We start from the raw sequence: 23,965 nt of genomic DNA on the forward strand, positions 1-23,965 counted from the left end.
TACCAGAGGCTTATGACTTTTTTTTTTTTTTACCTCGCATCTTGCTTCCCTGGCAGCTAGCTACTCGTGTCTCCATAACTCCAAGCTTCTGCTCCCTGTACCTTGGCTTAGATTTCCCAGCTGGTTCTGTTCTGCCTGGCTATTGGCCAAATCTACTTCTTTATTAACCAATGGAAATAAGACATAAACAACACATTTGTTTATGGAATATTTGTCTATCTATGGAAAGATGTTTTGCATTTGTTTACCTTGCCTGCCTAAGGGACCTTATTCTTCTAATATGAAGCTAAATAGCTGATAGCTAGACAGGAGGTATATGCAGGACTTCCAGGCAGATAGAGTAAGTAAGATGAGGAATCATGGAGACAGAGACAGAGGGAATTGCCAGTGGACAGACAGACTGACAGAAGAAGCAAGAAAGTCGACATACAGAACATAGATGAATAGAAACTGGTTAAATTAAGCTATAAGAATTAGTAGAAGCTAGGCATTGTGGTGCACGACTTTAGTTCCAGCACTTGGGTGGCAGAGACAGGAGGATCTCTATGAGTTCGACAGGCTTCAAAGCTACAGAGAAACCCTGTCTTGAAAAACCTAAATAAATAAGTAACTAAATAAATAAAGGGAGCCAGGCGGTGGTGGCGCACGCCTTTAATCCCAGCACTCGGGAGGCAGAGGCAGGCGGATCTCTGTGAGTTCGAGGCCAACCTGGTCTAGAAGAGCTAGTTCCAGGACAGGAGCCAAAAAGCTACGGAGAAACCCTGTCTCGAAAATCTAAATAAATAACTAAATAAGTTATTTTGGGACAAAAATAAGCTAAAGGCCAAACTTTTATAATTAATAAGAAGTCTTGGTGTCATTACCTGGGAGCTCTTGTTGATGCACAGAAAAATCCCAACTGACCTTCCTTAACAGAGCATGCTCTGGAGCAGGGTGGTAGGAGAAAGAAGCCCCAGTAACGTTGTTCCAAATGCTGGATGTGCCTTATGTAGGGGACACAGAAGCCTGGAAGATAGTGTTTGAGGAGGTAACCATACCATAGCTGAGGAAGAGAATCCAAAGCTTAACCATGAAATTATTACAAAATTCCTTATTATTACACAAACTGCTGATATTCCCTCTATTGATAAATAGAAGAATGATGTGTGACTGTTCTCATAGATCATCCTGGGACATTACTCAAATATATGAAAAACAAAATCTAAAACTAGAAAATTTTTAAATAAGAAAATAGCATCAGCAATTATATTTCTCACCTGTCTAGTTCTCATCAGAACACGGATGCTCAGTTGTCTTATGTACAAAACCTGCTTGAGGAATACCGCAACCTGCTCCATCAGTACTCTTCAGAGAAAAGGAAGAAAGGGAAAATGACGAAAACATCAAGTGATGTGGATTTTATTTTAAATTCTCAAACAGTGTTGTTAGTCCTGTACTTGCCTATTTTCCCACATGATCGGATACTTAAATGATATTTAGTCTGTGAGTTCCTCCCCTGGCCTGCTCTTCTCATGTCCCGTGTCCCTGTCATCTGCATCATTACTGAACTCTGCAGAAATCCTGAGCCCACAGCACAGCCAGAGCTGCTGCAGCAGACTCTGTATTTTCATTCCACTTCACTGTCATGATTGTGCGTATGAACTGTTGAGAAATCCTTTCTCCCTCACCGTGACTTCTCCTGTGAGGAATACATATGTGTGTGGTGTGCAGTAGCACATGGCACTACATGCGTGTGCTGTGGGTGCATTCATTTTGCATTTTATCTGTCTCAAATAGATCATGTCCAACTGAGCTTACAGGATCTTTTTCCTTGTCTTTCCTTTTGATGGTCAGTGTGAGATCATGTGACCACTTCAGGCATGTCTGAGGAATATTACTACCTATGTAAGAACATTTCTAGCTCTCTTTCATCTTGGACCAGATCTAGATTTGTGTGCACAGACACATGATACCTGTGTTAGGGTTTCTACTGCTGTGAAAAAGACCATAATGAAAGACACCTTGGAGAAGAAAGGGTTTATTTCATATGCCTACTTCAGAAGACAGTCCATCACTGAGGGAAGAAAAGACCAGAGGCAAGAACTGGAGAACAGGCCTCAGAAGAACACTGCTTACTGACTCCCCCAGACTGCTTTCCTGTACCATAGAGAACTGTAGTCCTGCCAGGCAATGGTGTTGCATGCCTTTAAATCCAGCACTTAGGAGAAAGAGGCAGGAGGATCTCTGTGAGTTTGAGGCCACCCTGGTCTACAAGAACTAGTTCCAGGACAGACACCCAAGATACACAGAGAAACCCTGTCTCAAAAAAAAAAAAATTGTGTGCCCAGTGCAGGCAGTACAAATAATAGGCTGTGATGTCTCATATCAATCACTAGTTAAGAAAATGTCACCGTAGACATGGTCTCTTCTCAAAGTGGCTGTAGCTAGTTTCAAGTTGATAGGGTAAATATGAAGCACAATGCCTCTTGGTATTTATAAATTAATGTGCACAATCATTTAATTAAATTAATGTGCACAATCATTCACTGATCTTTATTTCAGGAAATGCTCTCTTTCTTGGATGTGGCCATCGAGTTCTCTCCAGAAGAGAGGGAATGTCTGGAGCCTGCTCAGTGGAATCTGTACAGGGATGTGATGCTGGAGAATTACAGCCACCTTGAGTTCCTGGGTGAGCATCTCCTCTATAGTGACTTCTTAGTTCACCATCAACATGTAGCTTCCTCTCTTTGTGTGGTTTCTCATGGGAGCATTTCAACAGTTTCATATCCATTGTTTTTAAAATAATTATTAATATCGCTACATTAAAAATCATTTCGGGACTGGAGAGATTAGATTGCTCAGTTGTTAAGAGCACTGACTGTTCTTCTAGAGGACCATTAAGTAGAAGGAAACTGCTCTTCCCTTCCCGGCCACCCAGACCTGAATAATCAGATAGAAACTATAATAATTACAGCACTGTTTGGCCTGTGAGCCCAGGCAGGAAATCCCACATCACCAGCACTCCTATGGCAGCTCACAATTGTTTGTAAACCCAAGGTCTGACAACCTCATGTTATGTGATGTTTTGACTGTGTTGTGTCCTGACAAATAAAGCTTGGTTAGAATCAGGGGATAGAATTAGCCACTAGCCAACCATAGAGATATGGAAGACTGTAGAGAGGGGAAACAGGATGTGGAAAGGCGGGGCTGAGACAGGAGCTCTGCCTTTTGGACGGTGGGATGGAAGAGGTAGGATGTCCCTGCTGCTTCTCTGATCATTCATTTCCTTAGCCGATATCTGACTCTGTATTTCTCATTGATAAAGATTACTAAGATAAACATATCACCCTCACATAGACATACATGAAGGTGAAACACCAGTGTATATGAAAAATTAAAATAAATTATGATTTAAAAAATAATCATTTTACGGTTTGCTTCATTCTGTGTTTGATCTTTCTCTGTTAAATTACGTTTCCTTCACTCTAGTGGGACTTTTAGGAATTTGGTGGCATGAGACATGGAGCACACTCTTTCATTGAAGTGTTTTACCATTCAGTTTTACTGTTTTCCCCTTGAAGTAAAATTCATATTTTTTATCTTTTTTCTTTTCTGTTTTTTTCCCCCCTTTGGTTTTTTGAGGCAGGGTTTCTCTCTGGTTTTAGAGCCTATCCTGGATCTAAATCTTGTAGACCAGACTGGCCTCAAATTCACAGAGATCCACCTGCCTCTGCCTCCCCAGTGCTGGCATTAAAGTCGTTAGCCTCCACCATCCGGTTCCTTCATATGTTGCAGTGATCGTGTCTGAAAACACTTAAGGAACTGATTGTCTGCAATCATTTCTCACCTCATCTCTGTCCTTACAAGTCATGTACAGGGAGGGACATGTCAATTCCATGTGCAAGAACACATAAACAAACTTCTTGTCTTATTCTATACACAGGTCTTGCTGTCCCTAAGCCACACTTGGTGACTTTTCTGGAGCAAAGACCAGATCCTGCAGATGGGAAGAGACAAGCAGCAGCCACGGTGCACCCAGGTGTGTAGGAATGAGGGGTTCAGGGGCAGAGCTGAGTGTCGCGTCCACCCTCGACCAGCAAGGAAAACGCAACACCCGGAGCTCTTCTTGCAGCAGTTTTCAGGACTTTATTCACAGCAATCTATCTCTTCTCCTTCTCTTTTTGACCTCTCTCTCTCTCTCCTCTCTCTCCCTCCTTCCTCTTTTTTTTCTCTCTCTTTCTCCTTTTCCTCTCTCTCTTTCTCCTCGGGCAAACCTCTCCCAGCCCTTAAGTAGGCATGGGCTGCCAATCCTGGATTGCCAGGTGGGCACTGCCCATGGGCCCACGCATATGCAAGCAGCTGATGATCATTGCGTGATCAGGCATAGGTCAGACTTTAGCCATAGGAGTTGATTATACATCTCCATCAGGTGTGGCTCTATGCTGCTCGCTACAGCTGAGATCCAAAGATCCGATAGAAAGTGAGGCTTTCCCATGTGCCTTGAAACATGATACCATGGGAATCATTCTTCAGGTCTCTCCTTCAGGCCTTTGTTGTCAGAGTACATGTCTCAGAGGTTTATGAGGGTTTAAGTCTCTTTGGATTTCCCAGTAACAAGCTGTGCCTCTGTTTGCAGTGATCTCCAAGGTTTTCCTTTTTGTTGAGTCTCCATTGTAATGTAAGACTCATGGAAATAGAACTTAGTCCTGCTATGACCGAGAGTCATTTATTTAGAGATGCTGAGAGCAGACTCATGACAGAAAGATCTCTACACAAAAGCAACCACAGTGGGTTAATAAAGGCAAACCCACAATTCCATCACAGAGAGGCAGGCAGAGAAAGAGGCTCAATGGTGATGGTGTCAGTTCTTTTGGTCAGAACAATTGGGAGTTGGAAGCATTGGATAAAACTCAGAGCAACCAAATGTAATTTGGACAGTCCAATTCCAACCGGTCTTAGGGAAGAGTCAAAGTATTCACACATTGTGTAAAGGGGATTTATTTGGCCATTAGGGACATTAATTTAACATTGCCTGTTTGCCTTTTTTTTTTTTAAACAACTTTACCACCAGTTGATTCAGCAGGTCCTGACCATTAGATGTGGAAAGAGTAGGACAGGATGATCTGCAAGGCCTTGGACTGTTGATTCAGAGATGCCCATCCAATCGGCTATGGGGACAGTGTTTGTGTCCTTCTCGTTAATGGCAGTTAGTAGATTTAGGCCTATTAGTAAGCTATAAGGCTTCATTTGTTTTTCTCTTTCAAGTTAATCTCTTTATCATGTACAAAGATGTTATTTGGATATATACCCAGTCACAACTTGTTAAAGAAATCATAAACTTTTATACGTGAATCTGTTTTTTCCAGATACATCAGTACTAGTAATATATTTTATTTCAGATACATTCAGGGTATGCACTGTGGCTAGATCTAGAGGAAACATTATGGCTAATATTACCATGAGTCCAATTGAACTAAAAGATCTTGTGGTCACTTCTTCTTCAGGTCTCCTGTTGGTTCTCAAATGTCCTTAGTGTATATTTTCATTAGCTTCTGTGTTTTAATGGGATCATGACTGATGAATTTAGGCAATGTTTTTCATCAGCAACTCGATGGATTAGGCCTCTGCGGCCAGCTGCTCCCCAATAACCACACAGAGACTTTATATTAATTGTAAGTGCTCAACTGACAGCTCATGCTTCTGAGAAATTAGGTTTGCATTTTAAATTAACCCATATGTCTTATTTACACTCTGCCACGTGGCAGGACCTTTTCTTCATACAGCATGTTTATTGCTGGCTTCTCAGAATCCTGGCCCCTGCTCTGACTCTGGCTTGCTAATGCCAGGATTTGGTCAGTCCGCAAAGTCCTGCCTAGCTATAGACCAATCAGCTTTTTATTAACAATAAAACAACACATCTTCACAGTGTACAGAAACATTATTCCATAGCATTTTCCACATGGAAAATATATAACAAATATATAACAAAAGTATACATATGAAAATAGCCTCTCATGTTCTTGGAAATAAAAACATAACCTCTCTCCCAAAGTAACAAACTTCTGTTTTCCTTTTAAAGTCAAGACATGTGAAAACTACATCGGTTGCTTTAATCCAGCAGTTTTCTCAATCCAGTCAGTCTTAGCAGCTCTCATTCTTTCATTAGCAGTCAGAAAATCTACAGACAACACAGTAACACATGGATTCCAGACACTGTGTATTTTACTTCTTTGTGTGTCTTTTTTCTTTTATATTTATTCCCTTTTTAAGGACTTTTACTTTATTTTAAAAGTATGTATATATTTATTGTAACTGTCTACCATTTTTTTCTTTCATGAGACTTTGCACATTTTTATTTTTTTATTTTTTTTATTTTTATTTTTTTTGAGACAGGGTTTCTCTGTGGCTTTGGAGCCTGTCCTGGAACTAGCTCTGTAGACCAGGCTGGTCTCGAACTCACAGAGATCCACCTGGTTCTGCCTCCCGAGTGCTGGGATTAAAGGCGTGCGCCACCATCGCCTGGCGACTTTGCACATTTTTAAACACACTGTACCCATTACAGATTTTTTTTCTATCTAAATCTATTTTCCTGAGCATCTGTAACCTTTTCTGTCCACATGAGCAAAACCCTAAACCTGCCACCCACTGAAGTGGTGGAGCTCAAGTCGGTGGCTCAAATCTTTAGGCAGCCACCAAGGGGAGCATCTCTGTACTACAGGCCGCATGAAAGACAATACCAGGAAGGTGCATTGGTAGGGTTTTTCTGAGGTTCCTATTTGGAGTTCTGACCAGAACATTTTTTTAAAAAGTACACCATTTCACTAACCAAGTTGGAACCATCTTGAGCAGCCGGTACCCAAAACAGATCTTTTAGTAGCATCATGGTGTCATATCAACCAGGTGGAGTTATTGTTGTGGGGCCCCATGTTCTTCTTGAAAACCTCAAAGATTACTGCAGGTAAATTCATTGTTCATTGTGGAAAACTTAAATATTATTTATATAGACATATGTAGACATATATATTCAGTGAAAAGTACGATAGAGACAAAAATAGGTATGAAGAAAACTAAAATTTTTTCTAAATTTTTTCTTTCTGTCCCATATCATGGCTCCTGTCATAAGACAGAAACTCTGAATTTTTATTTTAACAACATGCTAAGATTTAGAGAAGGACAGAGCCAGTATCCAACTCCAAAGCCAGCTTTGAATTTTTAAGTGAATCATGATTATTATCTTAGTTTATGTTTTGAGATTCTTACCCTCAGATGACATGTCCTCATAAGTCATAATTCTCTCTGCTTGATGAGCCTATCTGGGGAATTATATTTTCCTCTTTAGGCATCTAGATGTTGAGGGTCTCTTTACCTTTTAAAGATGAGTATTTTCCTGCAAAGACAAGAACAGAACCCTGCCCCAAACCTCATGAAGTTTCCTTACCACCTGTATGGCTGTCACCATTTTGGATGAGCTATCATTTCTCTTTTTTAAGAGGTCGTTCCATTTCAAAGTGAATCTTTATTAATTTCAATGGTATCCATAGTTTTTCTTCTCCTGTGGAAACAAGAGCGAAACCCCTTCCCCAACATAGCACATCCCCTGGTTTCCATTGTGAAGTCAACACATCCTTAATATACACCAGCTGATTTAATTCAGAAGACTTTTCTATTATCCAATATCTCTCTGCTACTGTTGTCCCTTTCTCATTAGCGTTAAGAAAATTTAAGCTTAGTAAAGCATTATGCAATCTATTTCTGGGGCTATTTTCCATCCCTTTCTGTTGGTTTAACATATCCTTTATATTTCGATTTGGTCTTTCTATAACTGCCTGACCTGTAGGATTGTGTGATATGCCTATAATATGCTTAATATCATGATGAGCAAAAAACTGTTTCGTTTTCTTAGAGACATATGCTGGACCATCATCTGTATGGGTATACCCATGATGGCCATAACTTCTAATAAATGTGTGATTACTGAATCAGCCTTTTCTGAGCTTAAAGCAGTTGCCCATTGAAAACCTGAATAGGTCACGCCCAAGAGGGTGGGTAACTTGAAGGCTACTGGTGGTAGGAACACAGCAGGGTGGGCCAGGTTTGATTGCCATTTGTAGGTGGAGTTTTCTGTTCCAAGAGATACTCCAGAATAACCAAACCAGGGGCTTTTTATTGGTTGTAAATAGTCAGTAGCTTGGGTTCATTTTTTTTTAAATATTTATTTATTATGCATACAATATTCTTTCTGTGTATATGCTTGCAGGCCAGAAGAGGGCACCAGACCTCATTACAGATGGTTGTGAGCCACCATGTGGTTGCTGGGAATTGAACTCAGGACCTTTGGAAGATCAGGCAATGCTCTTAACCACTGAGCCATCTCTCCAGCCCCCAGCTTGGGTTCGTTTTTAAGTAGCTCTTACTCTGTAAATAAAACCATTGTTCTTATCTACCCTCTGTCGCCTGGCGGTTCCTTCTTTTAACACAGTATGTTCATCTTTTTTCTGTCTGTGTCTGCCAACTGTGGAGGCCCATAAACGTGCACTTTTATCCACCTTGCCTGAAGGTCATAGAGTTTTAACTTGTTCAGCGTTGTTGAGAACAAGTGTGGCCACACATCCTGACCTAGGGTGTGGTCACTTGGTGTTTTTGATATTAAGATGGTCCATACAGGTAGACATACTCCAACCCGACCAATGTTCAGGATATTGAAGCATTCGTCTGTTCCTTCTTTTGAAATAAGAGGTTTGTCCTTGTGAGTAACTGTCTTCTGGATACTTGGTCTTGGGTGGGCTTACTGCCTAAAGAACAGAATGCTTAAGTCTTGATGCCTCAAAGTAATGAAATAAAAACTATTCTATTTGCCCTGTGTATCCGTTTTCCTCTCTCCCTGTGGTATTGGGGAATAAACGTGGATGGAAAATTAAACACAGGCTGATTTCAGTATTTACTGGAACTCTCCCCTGGGTACCAGCCTATGTTTTCTGTTGTATTATTTTCATTCGTGTCTTCCTTCCCTTTACTTATTTTCCAGTTCCTGTGCCCATACCCTGGTAGGTGGTATACTACTTGAAGCTGGTTTCTGACAGCTGGCCACTCCTCTCACTATTCCCTTCTTCCCAGTATTTTCTTTGCCCAGAAAATCTTACCTAACCATCAGTCAATCTGCTTTTATTAACAATGGGAGTACTACATATTCATATTGTACAAAACAGTGTTTCACAGCTGAAGAGCTGGTCCAGATGACTCTGGCAGGTAACTCGACGGCTGCTCTGGGTGAGCTTTCACAGTCCACCTCGCCTCCTCCTCAGGCTGTGTTGTTTTCATTACCTGATGTGGTGGGTCCTCACTTGGCACATGAAACTTAGTTAAACTTAGCTTAACTTTGAATACTGGATAATGGAATTTAGAAATTTTTCTCTCCCTCCATGATAGTGTTTGAGGCCAGCCTGGTCTCAATAATTCGTTCAAGTTCAGCAAGGTCTACACCGAAAAAACCTTGGCTTCAGGGAAAAAACAAAAAACAAACAAAAATGAAAGAAGTAATTTTGCCATCTCTTTGATAAATATATTGTCTATGCAAAATTTATATGATATGCAGAAGAACCTAAAATATTTTTTTGTTTTTGGTTTTTTTCATGATTCGACATGTTTCAAGCATGTATTTTTCTGTCATTCAAATAAAACGTAAAATAATGTCCTGAATTTGAACTATAAATTTCATCTTTATGTAGACTGTCTACTTGTGTAGCATATCTTTGGTACTCCCAAAATAAAGCTATATGTGCAGGATAAAACATTTGTATTAGATCATATCTAATATTGTATTAGATGATATCTCAAATTCACAAAGTCAAAATTACCTTTGTTTTTCACAGACTCAGCTGCTTTCTAATTTCCTGGGTATCCTGTGATACAAAATCTCTATTAATTTAATGGGTTTACTTCTGCTAGTAAAGTGCCCTTGCAACTTACTTAGCTACTTAACTTTGAATTATTTGCCATTATGTCTATGTTCTATTTGGATGTTCTCTTATTCTAGTATAGGTCATTTCTACCTACAATATTTTATCATTTATTCTTATTTATATTGTATATGTTTTGAAATGACTGTAGTTTTTCACTGATGCTTCAATATATACAAAAAAGTTTGTTTTTTTTTTAAAAAGATAAGCATTGTAAGTATGAAGAATATTTTCTAACCTTCGTTTCATATCTCAACTTTTGATGAACAGGAACAAAACCCAATGATCACAGCAGTTACAACAAGGCCATTGATTGTAACTCACTACAGATTCAATGTCAGAGAATTCATACAAGGGAGAAACCTTACAAGTGTGAAGAATGTGGTAAGGGCCTTAGTTCTTATAAAACACTTTCTATACACCAGAGACTTCACACTGGAGAAAAACCCTACCCCTGCAAAGAATGTCACAAGGCCTTCAATACTCGCTCATCCCTTTTTATACACCAGAAAAGTCATACTAATGAGAAATCCTACAAGTGTGAAGACTGTGGCAGATCATTTTATTATTCTTCAATGCTTAAGCAACATCAAAGGATTCATTTGAGAGATAGCCAACACAAGTGCAAAGAATGTGGCAAGTGTTTTTTCTCATTGTCATGCCTTAGACAACATCAAGCAAGATATACTAGAAAGAAATCATACAAGTGTGAAGAGTGTGGCAAATGTTTTTACTCCCTTTCATCCCTTCGGCAACATCAAGCAATTCATTCTGAAGACAGTCCCTATAAGTGTGCAGAGTGTGGCAAAACTCTTTCCAGTTTTAAATTACTACAAAAACATCAGATAGTTCATACTGGAAAGAAATCATACAAGTGTGAGAAGTGTGCCAAATGTTTTTACTCCCGTTCATCCCTTCGGCGACATAAAGCAATTCATTCTGAAGACAGTCCCTTTAAGTGTGCAGAGTGTGGCAAAACGTTCTCCAGTTTTACATACTTTCAAGATCATCAGACAATTCATACTGGAAAGAAATCATACAAGTGTGAAGAGTGTGGCAAATGTTTTTATTTATCCTCGTCCCTTCGGCGACATAAAGCAATTCATTCTGAAGACAGTCCCTTTAAGTGTGCAAAGTGTGGCAAAACATTCTCCAGTTTTACATACTTTCAAGATCATCAGACAATTCATACTGGAAAGAAATCATACATGTGTGAAGAGTGTGGCAGATGTTTCCACTTATCTTCATCCCTTCGGCGACATCAAACAATTCACTGTGAAGACAATCCCTACAATTGTGAGGACTGTGGCAGAAGGTTTAAGTCTTCTTTATTCCTTAAACAACATCAAACCATCTATTCAGCAGACAGTCCTTCTGCCCCTGTACATTGTAGCAAATGGTTTTCCTATTCTGGGGATCTTCAGGATCACCAAATAGTTCATACTGGAGAGAAACCCTTCAAGTGTGAAGAATGTCACAAGGCCTTTCAATGTCCCTTATCCCTTAGTAGACACAAGAGAGTTCATACTAGAGAGAAACCCTACAAGTGTGAAGAATGTCACCAAGCCTTTCTTTGTCCCTCATCCCTTAGTAGACACAAGAGAGTTCATACTGGAGAGAATCCCTACAAGTGTGAAGAATGTCACAAAGCCTTTCGTTATCACTCATCCCTTAAGGCACACAGGAGAGTTCACACTGGAGAGAAACCCTTCAAGTGTGAAGAGTGTCACAAAGCCTTTAATTGTCCCTCAGCTTTTAGGACACACAAGAGAGTTCACACTGGAGAGAAACCCTATAAGTGTGAAGAATGTGGCAGGTGCTTTTCCTCATCTTCAAACCTTAGACGACATAAAAAAGGAAAAATTCATTCTGAAGAGACCCCATAAAATTGTGGGGAATGTTGTAATTCTTAATATCATTATTCAACATGATATATTTAACACCAGAGAGAAATCCAACAAATGTCTTTAAAAGTTTTCATCCTCAAACTTTAAAACACATCATATGATTCATTCTGACTGCAAATGTCATGTGTGATGTAGGATTCCCCTCTGTAAGCTGTGAATATGTCTTATTACCATTGGTTAATAAAGAAGCTGCATCAGCCAATAGCTTTGCAGAGTAAAGTCAGGCAGGAAATACAAACAGAGATAAAGAGAGAGAGTAGGAAGAGTCAGAGAGATGCCATGTAGTTGTCAAAGGAGACAGATGCCAGAACCTACTGCTAAACCACAGTCTCAGGGAGATACTCAGATTAATAGAAATGGGTTAATTTAAGATGTAAGAGTTACTTAATAAGAAGCTTGAGCTAATTGGCAATGGAGTGTTTTAATTAATATGGTTTCTGTGTGATTATATGGGTCTGGGAGGCCAGGAATCATAACAGTCTCCAGTTACACATGAGTGTGTGAAGTATTGCAAAAATCGTTCTCAAAAAGTCAGGTAACCCAACCTAGGAACTTCTACTTCTATCTCTACCTCACTGTGATGGGGTTCTGAGCTAGCTTGCAATAAAAACCTTGCTTTTTGCAGTCTGTATTTCTCTGATTTCTGGTGGTTTCTCTGGGGGTCATGATCTCTGGGCGGCACAACAGTATGCACACCATTTGCTCAGGAAAATGTTTTTCCAGATGCCTTGGTGATCCTTCCCCACATGTGTGGAGACCCCAAGAAGCCAAAGGTCAGAGAGTTTGGGTCTTGTTTCTAGGTCATTCTACATTATTGTGTTGCTACCTCAAACAAAGGTCCCACCTAGTTGTAAATCAGAGAGTTCTTCTCTCTCAAGGCTGTTGTCAACAGGTCTGGCTAATTGCCAGACCTTGTGCTCCTGTAACAGTGAAGTAGTTTGTTCCGAAGGTCCCACCAAGTTCCATTCTCTTTATGGAAATAACTTGCGATTCTACCCAGGTAGTGGTTTGGTCTTGTGTGTGAGCCTGATGAATATAGCCCCTGACTTTCAATTACTATGTTCATTTCCTTATATCAGGTTAATGCAGACTTTTGCCTTACTCCTGCCTTGGGGGGCCAGGGGTATATCAAGCAGTTGTAAGTTAAACATAGGCAAATTTTCAGTACTCACTGAAAAATTCCCTCCCGATACTATACTACATGTTTCTGCGTTTTATTATTTTCATTCACATCCTCATATTCTTTACTGTATTTCTGAATTCCCATGCCTCCTACCCTGGAGAAAGGTATTTTTCTCAAGGCTGGCCCCCGACACAGATAATATCTTATTGAATTTTTTGCTTCTGTGAGGACCTGACTTTGCAAACTCAGTTTTAAAGGAGCTTCATCTTAAGCCGTGTAACGAACGGCCCCAGAAATGTGCTGCGAGAGCAGAATTTGAACAGATACCCGGGAAATAGCTAACTACGGAGCAGGGAGCACGGCTATTAAATTTAAAGAGGTCCCGGTGTTCCTTGGAGGCATCCTGTCCCTGAAACCTCGTCAGTTATTAGTGGTCCTTGGTTAGGGTTTTCACGCCCCAAAACTGACCAATGGTTTCAGAAGCTACCTTACCCTGTGCCCTCCTTGGCCAATCCCTAGACGACAGGATATGAGCTCCTCTGATTTTGTCATTTCCTCTTTAAACATTTTTTTTTTTTCTTCCCTGGGCTCCAAGCTGCACTTAGCCTCACACACTCCTTTGATGTGGTGGAAATGAAGTCCAAGCTCGACATTGAATATTAAAAATCTCTTGTTTTTTGCATCGGAATCAGGTACCGTGGAGTTACATGTTGGGAAATGATTAATGTGGGGATAGCACTTCTTTTTGTTTTATTTAGTTTAGTTTCGTGTATAATTTCATACCTCATAGAGGCCATTTGTGCTTCGCGCAGATTTCTGGGAAATGTAGTCGCCGCGTCTGTGACGTCACAAAAAGCCAGGCAATCTCATTCCTGCTTCGGTGTCCACGTGTGCGTCTTCCTCAAGAGGCCCGTCTGTTGCGCATTCCGGTTGCATCTCTGACATGGAGGTTGGTCCAGGGTGCAGCGCAGCCTGAGGCACTGTGCGTGGTGCGGGGCCGTCTTGGAGGGAGCGGTCCTGGGCTGGGTGGGAGGACGGGAGAAGCTGCCTTGGAGGTGCTATGCTGAGGTGCAACCTGAGGTTGCAGGTCAGGGCTGGGGAGAGGAAATAGGGACCGTGCTTTGGGTGATGGTTTTCTTAGGACGCCCGTGCAGCCCGAGACCGCCTTGGGCTTCTGCTTGGTAGCGCGGAGTAGTGCGAGGTCCAGGAGGTCCAGGATTGCAAGCTAAGGATGTTCAGCTGACTGCCTGCTCCTGAGGGAGAGCTGGGAGTTCACTGAGCCGCTATGGTGGGGAGGCATGCATCACTAGCTGACCCATTCTCCTATGGATGCTATGAGATTTCTCAGTATCTTTTATATATGGTTTTTCGAGACAGGGTTTCTCTGTAGCTTCGGAGCCTATCCTGGAGCTATCTCTTGTAGACCAGGCTGGCTTCGAACTCACCAAGATCCACCTGCTTCTGCCTTCCGAGTGCTGGGATTAAAGAAGTGTACCACCACCGCCCATCTGAGATTTCTCAGTATCTTTCGAACAGTCGTGGTTTCTGATCTTTCCTTTACTTTGTAACTGGCCTAAATGTATGGTCTTGAGGTTTATGAAAAGTTTTTATTCTCCAATAAGCCTCTCTGCCTATGCAATAATCTGAATCAGACCAAATCAAACCAAATTAGGCAAAGCCCAGGTTTAATGTATACCAATGCTCCCTGATGGATTTCCAGCCCCCCAAAGAGAGGAGATAGGGAAGAACCACTGGAAAACCATGTGTTTGTCCTCTAGGGTGCTGTTTAAATACTATGTGGATGTGGTATTGAGCATCTCTGGGGAGGGGTCATCGTTTGCTGTGCTTTCTCGGAGGCGGAGTCTGAACTGAGGCAACTTCCACAGGAGGGGGTTTGGGATGGATCTTCCACCCAAACATTCCAGACTCTGACTATATGAATGCCAGGGGCTGAGGTGAAGCCTTAACTGAAATATTCCAGATATATGGATGCCAGGGGCTGAGATGGAAGTTCCACCCAAGCATCCCAGACTCTTTGGTATAGGGATGCTGACTAAAATCTGTCTTCTTCCTTTAGGCATTGGTTGAATAGGGGAGAGGAGAGTCAGGAGTTGGTGGGCTCACACTCAGCTAGAGGTGTGGCTGGAGAGGCATCTGGTTCACTGCCATCCTGGAGACCTTAGACATCTGTCTGTTAAAGGAGATGGGAAGGCAGGTTGCTAGGAGAAAAAAAAATAGATTGTTGTTATCGACCCTATGATTGGGGCCTGCCACGGGAAACTGCCAGGAGAGGGATGGAGAAGCCCTGGCACAGGAGAGGCAGGGTGAGTGAGGGAGACAGTTACCTTGTATTCATTTGCTCTGATGGCTAAAGAACTAAGAAAGGAAAAATATCTGAGGGGCCTCAGGTCTCTGGCAGTAAATTCTGGAATGAAGCAGCAAGGTCTGCCAGGACCAGCTGCTATAGAAAGCTGTGGCTAGGGTGGAGAGAACACACGTACAGCCCACACACAGAGGGCCCTCTGCAGGAAGAAGGAACTGGAGACCCTGACTCCAGGCTGCACATTGAGGTCTGGGTTCCCTTAAAGCCTTGAAAGCTCCCCCATCCCTAATGTAGGGCGGACTAACTGTGAAAACGACAGGATGTCTGCTTGGCCCACAATGGTTGTGTCAACGTCTTGATGTGGCCTTGAGCTTGTTGAGCTGGTCCAGAAGCAGGGTCCCTAGGAACAGGTGAAAAGCCCTCATGGCCTTGTGTTACAGTGCCAGGCTTTTGTGTCAGGTTAGCAGGTGAGGAGAACTCCCAGACCTGTGTGTATTCCTGGGATTTTAGTAACCAGACCTGTGATAGAAAAGAAACGTCAGTCTCCTCTGAGGCACATCCCTGTCATCTCTGCGTTTGTGAGGGGGAGGCAGGGCCCTCTGGTCCTCCCCTGCTTCATAGCAAATTCCAGGCCAGCCTATTCTACCTGAGTCTGACAGCATTTCAACTTTAATGATGTGATAAATACTTTCTATGGTGCTTTTCATGTTTCTTACAGTGAGCACTTTAACAAATTCATGCAGTCAACACTTTGTTGATTTGCAAACTATGTGCTGCTGCTGGGATGTCTTCCCCTGTCCTTCCAGCAGAGGTTCCTCTGTGAGCAGATGCTTCTTACAGTTAGCCAGAACAAAACCACTTCCTGCACTGTCCTTCACATGGGGCACTGCATAGCCAACGGTAAAGCAAACTGCTAACGGTGGGTCCTGCTCTTCCATAGGTCCAGTCCAGTTCCCTTGCTGACGGTCCTGTGTCTTTCCTCCCAGGCTTCTTTGTCTGAACTCTAATGTCAGTGTTTTGCTTTAAGAAGACTCAGAAACAATGTATGGACTATTAATATCCTCAAATACATCTAGACAGCTAACATACACAGCAAAACATGTGATAGTTATTTTGAAACAAAGTTTCAGTATATAATTCATGTTTCCAAAGCAGGTACTATATTTCTTCCATACTTTTCATGGTTTAATTCACTTTCTGAGTCATAAAATTGCGAGCTTGGTGCCTTGAAGCAAAAGCTAATGATTTTTTTCTTGCCACAGTTATGGAACAAAGCCCTGGAACAAAGACCTAGGAGTTACTATTTCATGGTGTCTGTGGTACATGTTTTAAGCACTATGCTTTGTTATCCGTAGGTTGCTTACTTTGAAAGGAGGGTCTCTAATTTTTAGATCCTGACCTTCAATCTCATCATTTCTTTGAACCTCATTTTGAGTTCCCACCAATCCCACCTAGTCTTCAGTTTTGTCTGTCTCTCTGAAAGCTGTTTCTGAGGGACACCAAGAGGAAATGCAAGAATTCTTATTGTATATACTCTGTCCATTTTGTTGCTCTAGGCTTGCTTCTAGGACCAGCCTCCACTACTCCTGAACTGTCAATCAAGTCTCCTTTGTTTACCTTTCTTCCTGACCATTATCCATAACAACTTGTAATCAACACTCTAAACAAAGGCAAGCATCCATAATCCATTTTTTGGGGAATGTGGGCATAGTTTTCTAGGCTACTCCCTGCTGCTTCAGGGTGCTGGTAATCTTATGGGGACCTAAAGAAAATTTAGATTTATGGTCATTTCTTGACTGGAATATTCTGTGAAGCTTGATCTTATCAGCCAGCAGTCTTGAGGTTATTCAGAATGTAGAACTCATATTTCTAGGGCTCTTGCTCCTCTCGGACATTTCCCAGGGGGTCTTCCTTGATCATACCAGATTTTTCTTAACCTGGAATGAATCCACAGCCTCTCATTTCCTGTGGAAACAAAAACAAAACCTCTTCTCCAAAGTAACATATCTTTTGACTAATGTATGTGAGTTCGAGGCCAGCCTAGTCTACAAGAGCTAGTTCCAGGACAGGAACCAAAAGCTACAGAGAAACCCTGTCTCGAAAAATCAAAAAAAAAAATTGAAGTCAAAGCATTTTCAAAATATATATGTTGTATTAATCCATCAGCATTTGTAATCAAATGTCTTTTAGCATCTGTAGCTCCCTCCTCAGCCATCAAACAATTCAAAGACAACACAATAACATACAGTATCCAGACTCTCTGTGTGGTTTTCATTTTTACGTGACTATATTTTAAATTCTATTTCTTTTATATTTTTAATTTTTTTTTTTGAGACTAGATTTCTCTGTGTTTCTTTGGCTGTCCTGGCTCTCACTCTATAGACTAGGCTATCCTTGACCTCACAGAGATCTGCCTGCCTCTGTTTCCCCAATTTTGTGATTAAAGCTGTGTGCCACCATGCCTTGAACTTGCAGAGATTTGCCTGCCTCTGCCTCCCAGGTATTGGGATTAAAGGTGTGTGCCACCACACCCAACTACTCTCTTTCTTTTTTTCATGATTTTCTCCTTTTTCTTTTCAATCCCAAGCCCTCTTATATATTTAAACAGACTCCAAACCATTTAGAGGTTTTTTTTTTTTTAAATCTGAATCTATCTTTTATACTATATCTTTTTCTGACCACATGAGTCTTTAATTCGCTTAGTGATATGACTAGGATTAAAGCCATGCTTTTGATGGCTGAATCCAGCCCATTCCTTAGCTTTTCTTAGAGTGTCCATCCTCGTGGCGAAGGTAATAGCTAGAGCCATGTTTATTGCCACAACTCTATGGAGTTTCAAGGGCCATGCCACCACCAAGAAGCATGCTACTCACAAACACCATTTAAGTGTTTGGTGGTAGGTCCTCTTAAAACAGCTGCAAGCTTTTTGCAGCTAAAGCTGAGTCAGGAATCCTCTCTTAATGAGTTGTGTTTACCTCTAGCTAACAGCCCACCCAAGAAAATGCTGCTACCAAAAAGCCGGGCTTAACTCTGTCCTTTTGTTTCTAGAATTACTTCCCAAACTCTCTCAGATTTTAAGTGGATATAGCTGTTCCTATTGGTGGCGAAAAATACAGGCTGAATATGCTAGTCATTGAGATTGGGAAGAAATAATGAAGCAGTATCAGGAGAAAACTATCTTGATCTGGTTAATAAAGTAAGAACTTTAAGAAGGTTTATTAAATTACTAGAAGAAATAATGACGTATAATTACAAGTTATACCAATAGTTTAGGAGGTGTTTGACATTGCAATGCAAATTATACTTTGACAACTTATTATCTCAACAGGCTTATTGTGGAAAAATGAATCTCGACCACACGAATGAACTCTTAGTAATACCAGTTCAGCCTGGAGAAGGAAATAAAGCTTCCTTCAATGACATGCATGCTTTGTCCAGCAGTGAGCACTCTTTCCCATAGCACTTCCCCAGGTTTTGTTTTTGTTTGCCAGTCTTAAATTGCCTGAAATGTTTGCTGTTAATCTTATCGGCTAAAACCCCTCCTCATGATACCCTGTTACAGGCACACTGCCCTCCACTCACAGCGTCTCACAGGATTGGCCGCAAGATAGCAGACACTTGCCCATGTAGAATGATGGTAGCTGGGCTGGCCAATATGGGCAGTGATCCTCACAGTTACTTCTGCTTTGGGGACTTGCTCAGGTTCTCTCAGAGGTTAATGTTTCCATCTTTATCTTCTCTGGGCTCTTGCCTTTCTCCATGCTGGTAATTTATGCCTCTTCTTGGTGACCCCTTAGTTCACTTGCCTCACCTTTCCTAATGCTGTGACCCTTCAATACAGTTCCTCATATTGTGATGACCCCTAACCATAAAATTATTTTCTTTGCTACATCATATCTGTGATTTTACCAAAGTTATTTGTTGTAAATACTTTTTTAGTTGAAGGTTTCTCCAAGGGGTCATGACCCTCATGTGAGGAACTAGTGACCTGGTTAATAAAAGCATAGGATCTATTTATTTTCACTTCTAAAGGTGGTAACATTCTATACAAGCTACAAAGAAGCTTTCAAAACAGTTCTGTTTGTTTTTTCATGAGAAATTACTGGGTGTTCTGTTCACCAAATTGCTTCATTTTGCCTGTTTCTTCAAGATTTGGTGGCTCCCTCATTGATGCTCAACTCTGAACTTTATTTAAAGACATTTTTCTATGTAGTCATTCTGAGTCTTTGCAAAAATTTATTATTTATTCATTTACTTATTTATTATGTATACAGTGTTCTGCCTGCACGTATGCCTGCAGGCCAGAGAGGGCACTGAAATGCATTTCCAATGGTTGTGAGCCACCACATGGTTAGAGGGAATTGAACTCAGTTCTCTGGGAAAGCAGCCAGCACTCTTAATGTCTAAGCCATCTCCCCAGCCCCCATGTAGTCATTCTTTACTGCAGATATATTTCAGTTGTCCTGAAAGTCTTGTGATGATAAAGCTACTGCCCCCTCCCAATGCTGAAAACGCCACGCCTTTCAGACACAAGACTCAGGAAATTGGAGCTGGTACTGGCCTGAAGGTCTTCTGCCTAAGGGTGAATTTTCTTACTGCCGGAAGGTGCTTTGTGAGCTCCAAGGCAGAGAAGCAATAAATAGCCCTGCTTAGCTGTTATTCCCATGAACCACACCCATGAGCAGTATGACATTAAATCCCTAAAGTTGCCCCAGTGCCTCCCACATCTCGGCATTAGCAGCAGTTGTCTCTGATGACTTCTTAGTTCTTAAGTTACAGAGGAGAGCATACTGGAGCCATCACAGTTGCTAACTGCATTCCAGATGCTTTTCCTAGACCTACACTGAAGTGTAGCTGTTACTGCCTGTTAAAGACACTGCTCACTGCAGCACAGAGAGCATTACAGAAAACTAAAATGTACAAATCCAGAGAACTATTGTTTTGTGATGCCCTGACCCAGTAGATACACCACACCACAATTCCTGTGCAGAAGGCTCAGGGAATATATCTGGAGAGGGTCCATATTGATCATGAGAGCCAGGGTCCAGGAAGTCTGTCGTGAGGTTGTGCCTTCCAGAAAGGGAAGGGAAGCTGCACCCATGACACCCCGACAGTATGACTGCTTGAACAAGCCCTGAACAATGGCAGTGGCACAAGATCGCCTGCGGGGGTGGGGGGGTGGGGGCAGTCTGCTGGGTAACAGAAGTATAGGCACATAAGGACTGCTAAGAGAGGAGAATTAGTCTTCCACAGGGATGAGCCCACTCACTCTTCATCCAGTAACAAGTGATAAGTCCCCCAAATATACACAAAGGTAACACTGAACATTCATATTTATATAGTAGGTACGTACAGTGTGGATATCTACAGTTATGGGCTGTGTGTAACAATAATAATAGAGAAAATGAACCAAGTATCTGAGACAGATTATTGGGGTACATGAGAGAAGTTGCAATGAGGTGATACATGGTTAAATGATATATTTCAATTCAGAAATGCATATATGTGTAGTATGTAGTAACACATGGCAATAAATGCATGTTCTGTGGATGCATTCATTTTACATGTCTTTCTCAAATGTATCGTGTCCAACTGGGGCTATGGGTTGTTTACCTTGTCTTTACTATCGATGTTCAGTATGAGCTCATGTGACCACTTCAGGCATGTCTGAGGATATTACTACCTGTGTAAGAACATTTCTAGCTCTCTTTCATCCTGGACAAATCCGTGGTGCCTGTCTGAGGGTTCCTATTGTGCTAAAGCCCGAGATGAGAGACAGCTTGGAGAAGAAAAGGTTATTTTAGACTCCAACTCCACGTCCATCACTGAGAGAATTCAAGGCAGGAACCTGAGGTGTGAGGTGGAGAACAGGCCACAGAAGAACACTGCTTACTGACTCCCCGAGACTGCTTTCCTGTACCATGTAGAACTGCGTGCCCAGTGCAGGCATCACCATAGTGGGCAGTGCTGTCTCATAGGAGTCACTAGTTCAGAAAATGCCCCTAGACTTGGCTACAGGGCAGTCTTGGTAGGAATATTTTCAATTATTTTTCTCTTTGCAAATTGGCCCTAGCTAGGTTCAGTTCATAGGATAACTATCAAGCTCAATGCAAATTGGTATTTAAATTACTAATGGTTTTAATTAAATTAATGTATCATTCACTGATCTTTATTTCAGGAAATGTTGTCCTTCTCAGATGTGGCCATTGAGTTCTCTCCAGAAGAGAGAGAATGTCTGGAGCCTGCTCAGTGGAATCTGTACAGGGATGTGATGTTGGAGAATTACAGCCACCTTGAGTTCCTGGGTGAGCATCTCCTCTATAGTGACTTCTTAGTTCACCATCAACATGTAGCTTCCTCACTTTGTGTGGTTTCTCATGGGAGCATTTCAACAGTCAGTTTCATATCCTTCGTTTTCAAAAATATTAAGGACATCGCTATGTTAAATATTATTTCAGGGCTGAAGTGATGACTCAGTTGTTAAGAACATTGACTGCTCTTCTAGAAGATCGTTAAGTAAAAGGAAACTGCACTTTCCTTCCTGCCGCTCAGATGTGAATAATCAGATAGAAACTATATTAATTACAGCACTGTTTGCCCTGTGAGCCCAGGCAGGAAATACCACATCACCGGCACTCCTATGACAGTTCACAACTGTTTGTAAACCCAAGGTCTGACAACCTCCTGCTGTGTGATGTTTTAATTGTGTTGTATCCTGACAAATAAAGCTTGATTGGAGTCAGAGGGTAGAACTAGCCACCAGTTGACCATAGAGATATGGAAGACTGTAGAGAGGGGAACAGGACATGGAAAGCTGGGCTGAGATAGGATCTCTGCCCTTTGGATGGTGGGATGGAAGAGGTCGGACGTCACTGGTACTTTTATGATCTTTCAGTTTCTTAGCCGATATCTGACTCCTGATGATTTATTGATGAAGATTAATTAAACAAATCAACCTCATACAGACATACATCCAGAGAAAAAACCAATGCATATGAAAAATTAAAATAAATAATGAAAACAGGAAGATTGCTTACACTGTTTACTTCTTTCTGTGTTTAACCTCTCCGAGATGGGTGTGTCTTTCCCTGACTCTAGAGGGACTTTTAGAAATTCAGTGGCGTGAGAGGTGGAGCTTACTTTTTATGTGAACTGTGTTACAATTCTAAGTTACTGTTTTTTTCCCCTGAAACGAAACTCAGACCCTGGGTGCTGTTGGCTCCTTCACATGTAGCAGTGATCCTGTCTGAAAACACTTAAGGAACTGATTGTCTGCAATCATTTGTCACCTCATCTCTGTCCTTACAAGTCATGTACAAGAAGGGACATGTCAATTCTGAGTAAAAGAACACTTAACAACTTCTTCTCTTTATCTATACACAGGTCTTGCTGTCCCTAAGCCACACCTGGTGACATTTCTGGAGCAAAGACCAGAGCCTTCAGATGGGGAGAGACAAGCAGCAGCCACCGTGCACCCAGGTGTGTAGGAATGAGGGGTTCAGGGGCAGACTTGATATCCTGAGATCCAACAGAAAGTGAGGCTTTCCCATTTACCTTGAATCATAATACCATGGGAATCATTCTATAGGTCTCTCCTTGTATTTGTTGTCAAGGCTGGTGTCTCAGTTTTATGAGGGTTTAAGTCTCTTAAGCTTTGGATTTCCCCAATTACAAGCTATGCTTCTACTTACAGTGACCTCCAAGGTTTTTCCTTTTGTTGATCCTCCTTTGTACTGTAAGACTCAGGGAAATAGAAGTCAGAATTGTAAAGACCAAGAGTCTTTTATTTACAGAGGTTGAGAGCAGACTCAAGCAAGAAAGATCTCTACAGAAAAGTGACCATAATGAGTTAATAAAGGGAAACCCACAATTCTATCACAGAGAGGCAGGCAGGGACAGAAGGCTCAACAGTGTCAGTTCTGTTGGTCAGAACAATTGGGGGTTGGAAGCATTGGATAAAACTCAGATGAACCAGATGCACTTTGGGCAGTGCATTCCCCACTGATCTTAGGGAAGAATCAAAGCATTAGCATATCATATAAAGGGGATGTGTGGGCCTCTAGGTATGCTAATTTAACAGAGGCACTTTGGGTTTTTCAATGCTTTTTCCCCCAATTGCTTCAGCAGGTCATGACAATTAGACATAGGAAGATTATGACAGGACAACTTGCAAGGCCTTACACTTTTGATTCAGGAAGCCCATCAAACCAGTTATGGGTTCAGTGTTTACTCTCTTTCCTGACAGTAGATTTAAGCCTTTTAGTGACTTGTAAGGCTCCATGGATTTTTTTAGGGCTTTTTTTTTTTCTAGTTAATTTATCATGTACAAGGACTGGTATTTGGATATATAAGCAGTAACAACTTGGTAAAGAAATTATAAACTTATATGTGTCTAATCTGATGTTTTCAGGTACATCAATACCAGTAAAATGTTTAATCTCAGATACTATCAGGTTTCCCACTATCTCTAGACCTATAAGAAGCATTATGACTAATATTACCATGACTCCAGTTGGATGAAAATATCTTGTGATCACTTCTTCTCAAGGTCTCCTGTTGATTCTCAAACGTCTTCAGTGTATCTTTTCATTAGTCTAGCTTTTTAATGGGATCAGTACTGATGAGTTTAGGCAGTGTTTTTCTTAGGCAACTTTATGGATCAGCTCTGCTGGCAGCC

General features: G+C 41.4%; 2 protein-coding genes across 5 annotated transcripts in view; both read left to right on the plus strand.

The window, feature by feature from the left end:
- LOC121433582 (zinc finger protein 58-like) overlaps positions 1 to 12,452 on the plus strand; it is a 20,877-nt gene extending 8,425 nt beyond the window's left edge. For all 3 annotated transcript variants that reach the window (XM_041632057.1, XM_041632058.1, XM_041632059.1), the window contains 3 exons: positions 2,542 to 2,668; positions 3,923 to 4,018; positions 10,206 to 12,452. In XM_041632057.1, coding sequence (XP_041487991.1) covers positions 2,542 to 2,668; positions 3,923 to 4,018; positions 10,206 to 11,821 — 1,839 coding nt within the window. In that variant the 3' untranslated portion in view covers positions 11,822 to 12,452. The remainder of the gene's footprint in view (positions 1 to 2,541; positions 2,669 to 3,922; positions 4,019 to 10,205) is intronic.
- LOC121433586 (zinc finger protein 58-like) overlaps positions 10,304 to 23,965 on the plus strand; it is a 20,976-nt gene continuing 7,314 nt past the window's right edge. The window contains exons 1-5 of one of the 2 annotated variants that reach the window (XM_041632068.1): positions 10,304 to 10,319; positions 13,561 to 13,657; positions 13,778 to 13,914; positions 21,467 to 21,593; positions 22,672 to 22,767. In XM_041632068.1, the coding sequence (XP_041488002.1) occupies positions 13,909 to 13,914; positions 21,467 to 21,593; positions 22,672 to 22,767 (229 nt within the window). In that variant the 5' untranslated portion in view covers positions 10,304 to 10,319; positions 13,561 to 13,657; positions 13,778 to 13,908. Of the gene's footprint in view, positions 10,320 to 13,560; positions 13,658 to 13,755; positions 13,915 to 21,466; positions 21,594 to 22,671; positions 22,768 to 23,965 lie in introns of those variants that run through there. The other variant, XM_041632069.1, reaches the window with a different exon arrangement.

Source organism: Microtus oregoni, unplaced genomic scaffold, assembly GCF_018167655.1.
Source record: "Microtus oregoni isolate MIOR12 unplaced genomic scaffold, Mior012 000040F_ref0000088, whole genome shotgun sequence".
NCBI lineage: Eukaryota > Metazoa > Chordata > Mammalia > Rodentia > Cricetidae > Microtus > Microtus oregoni.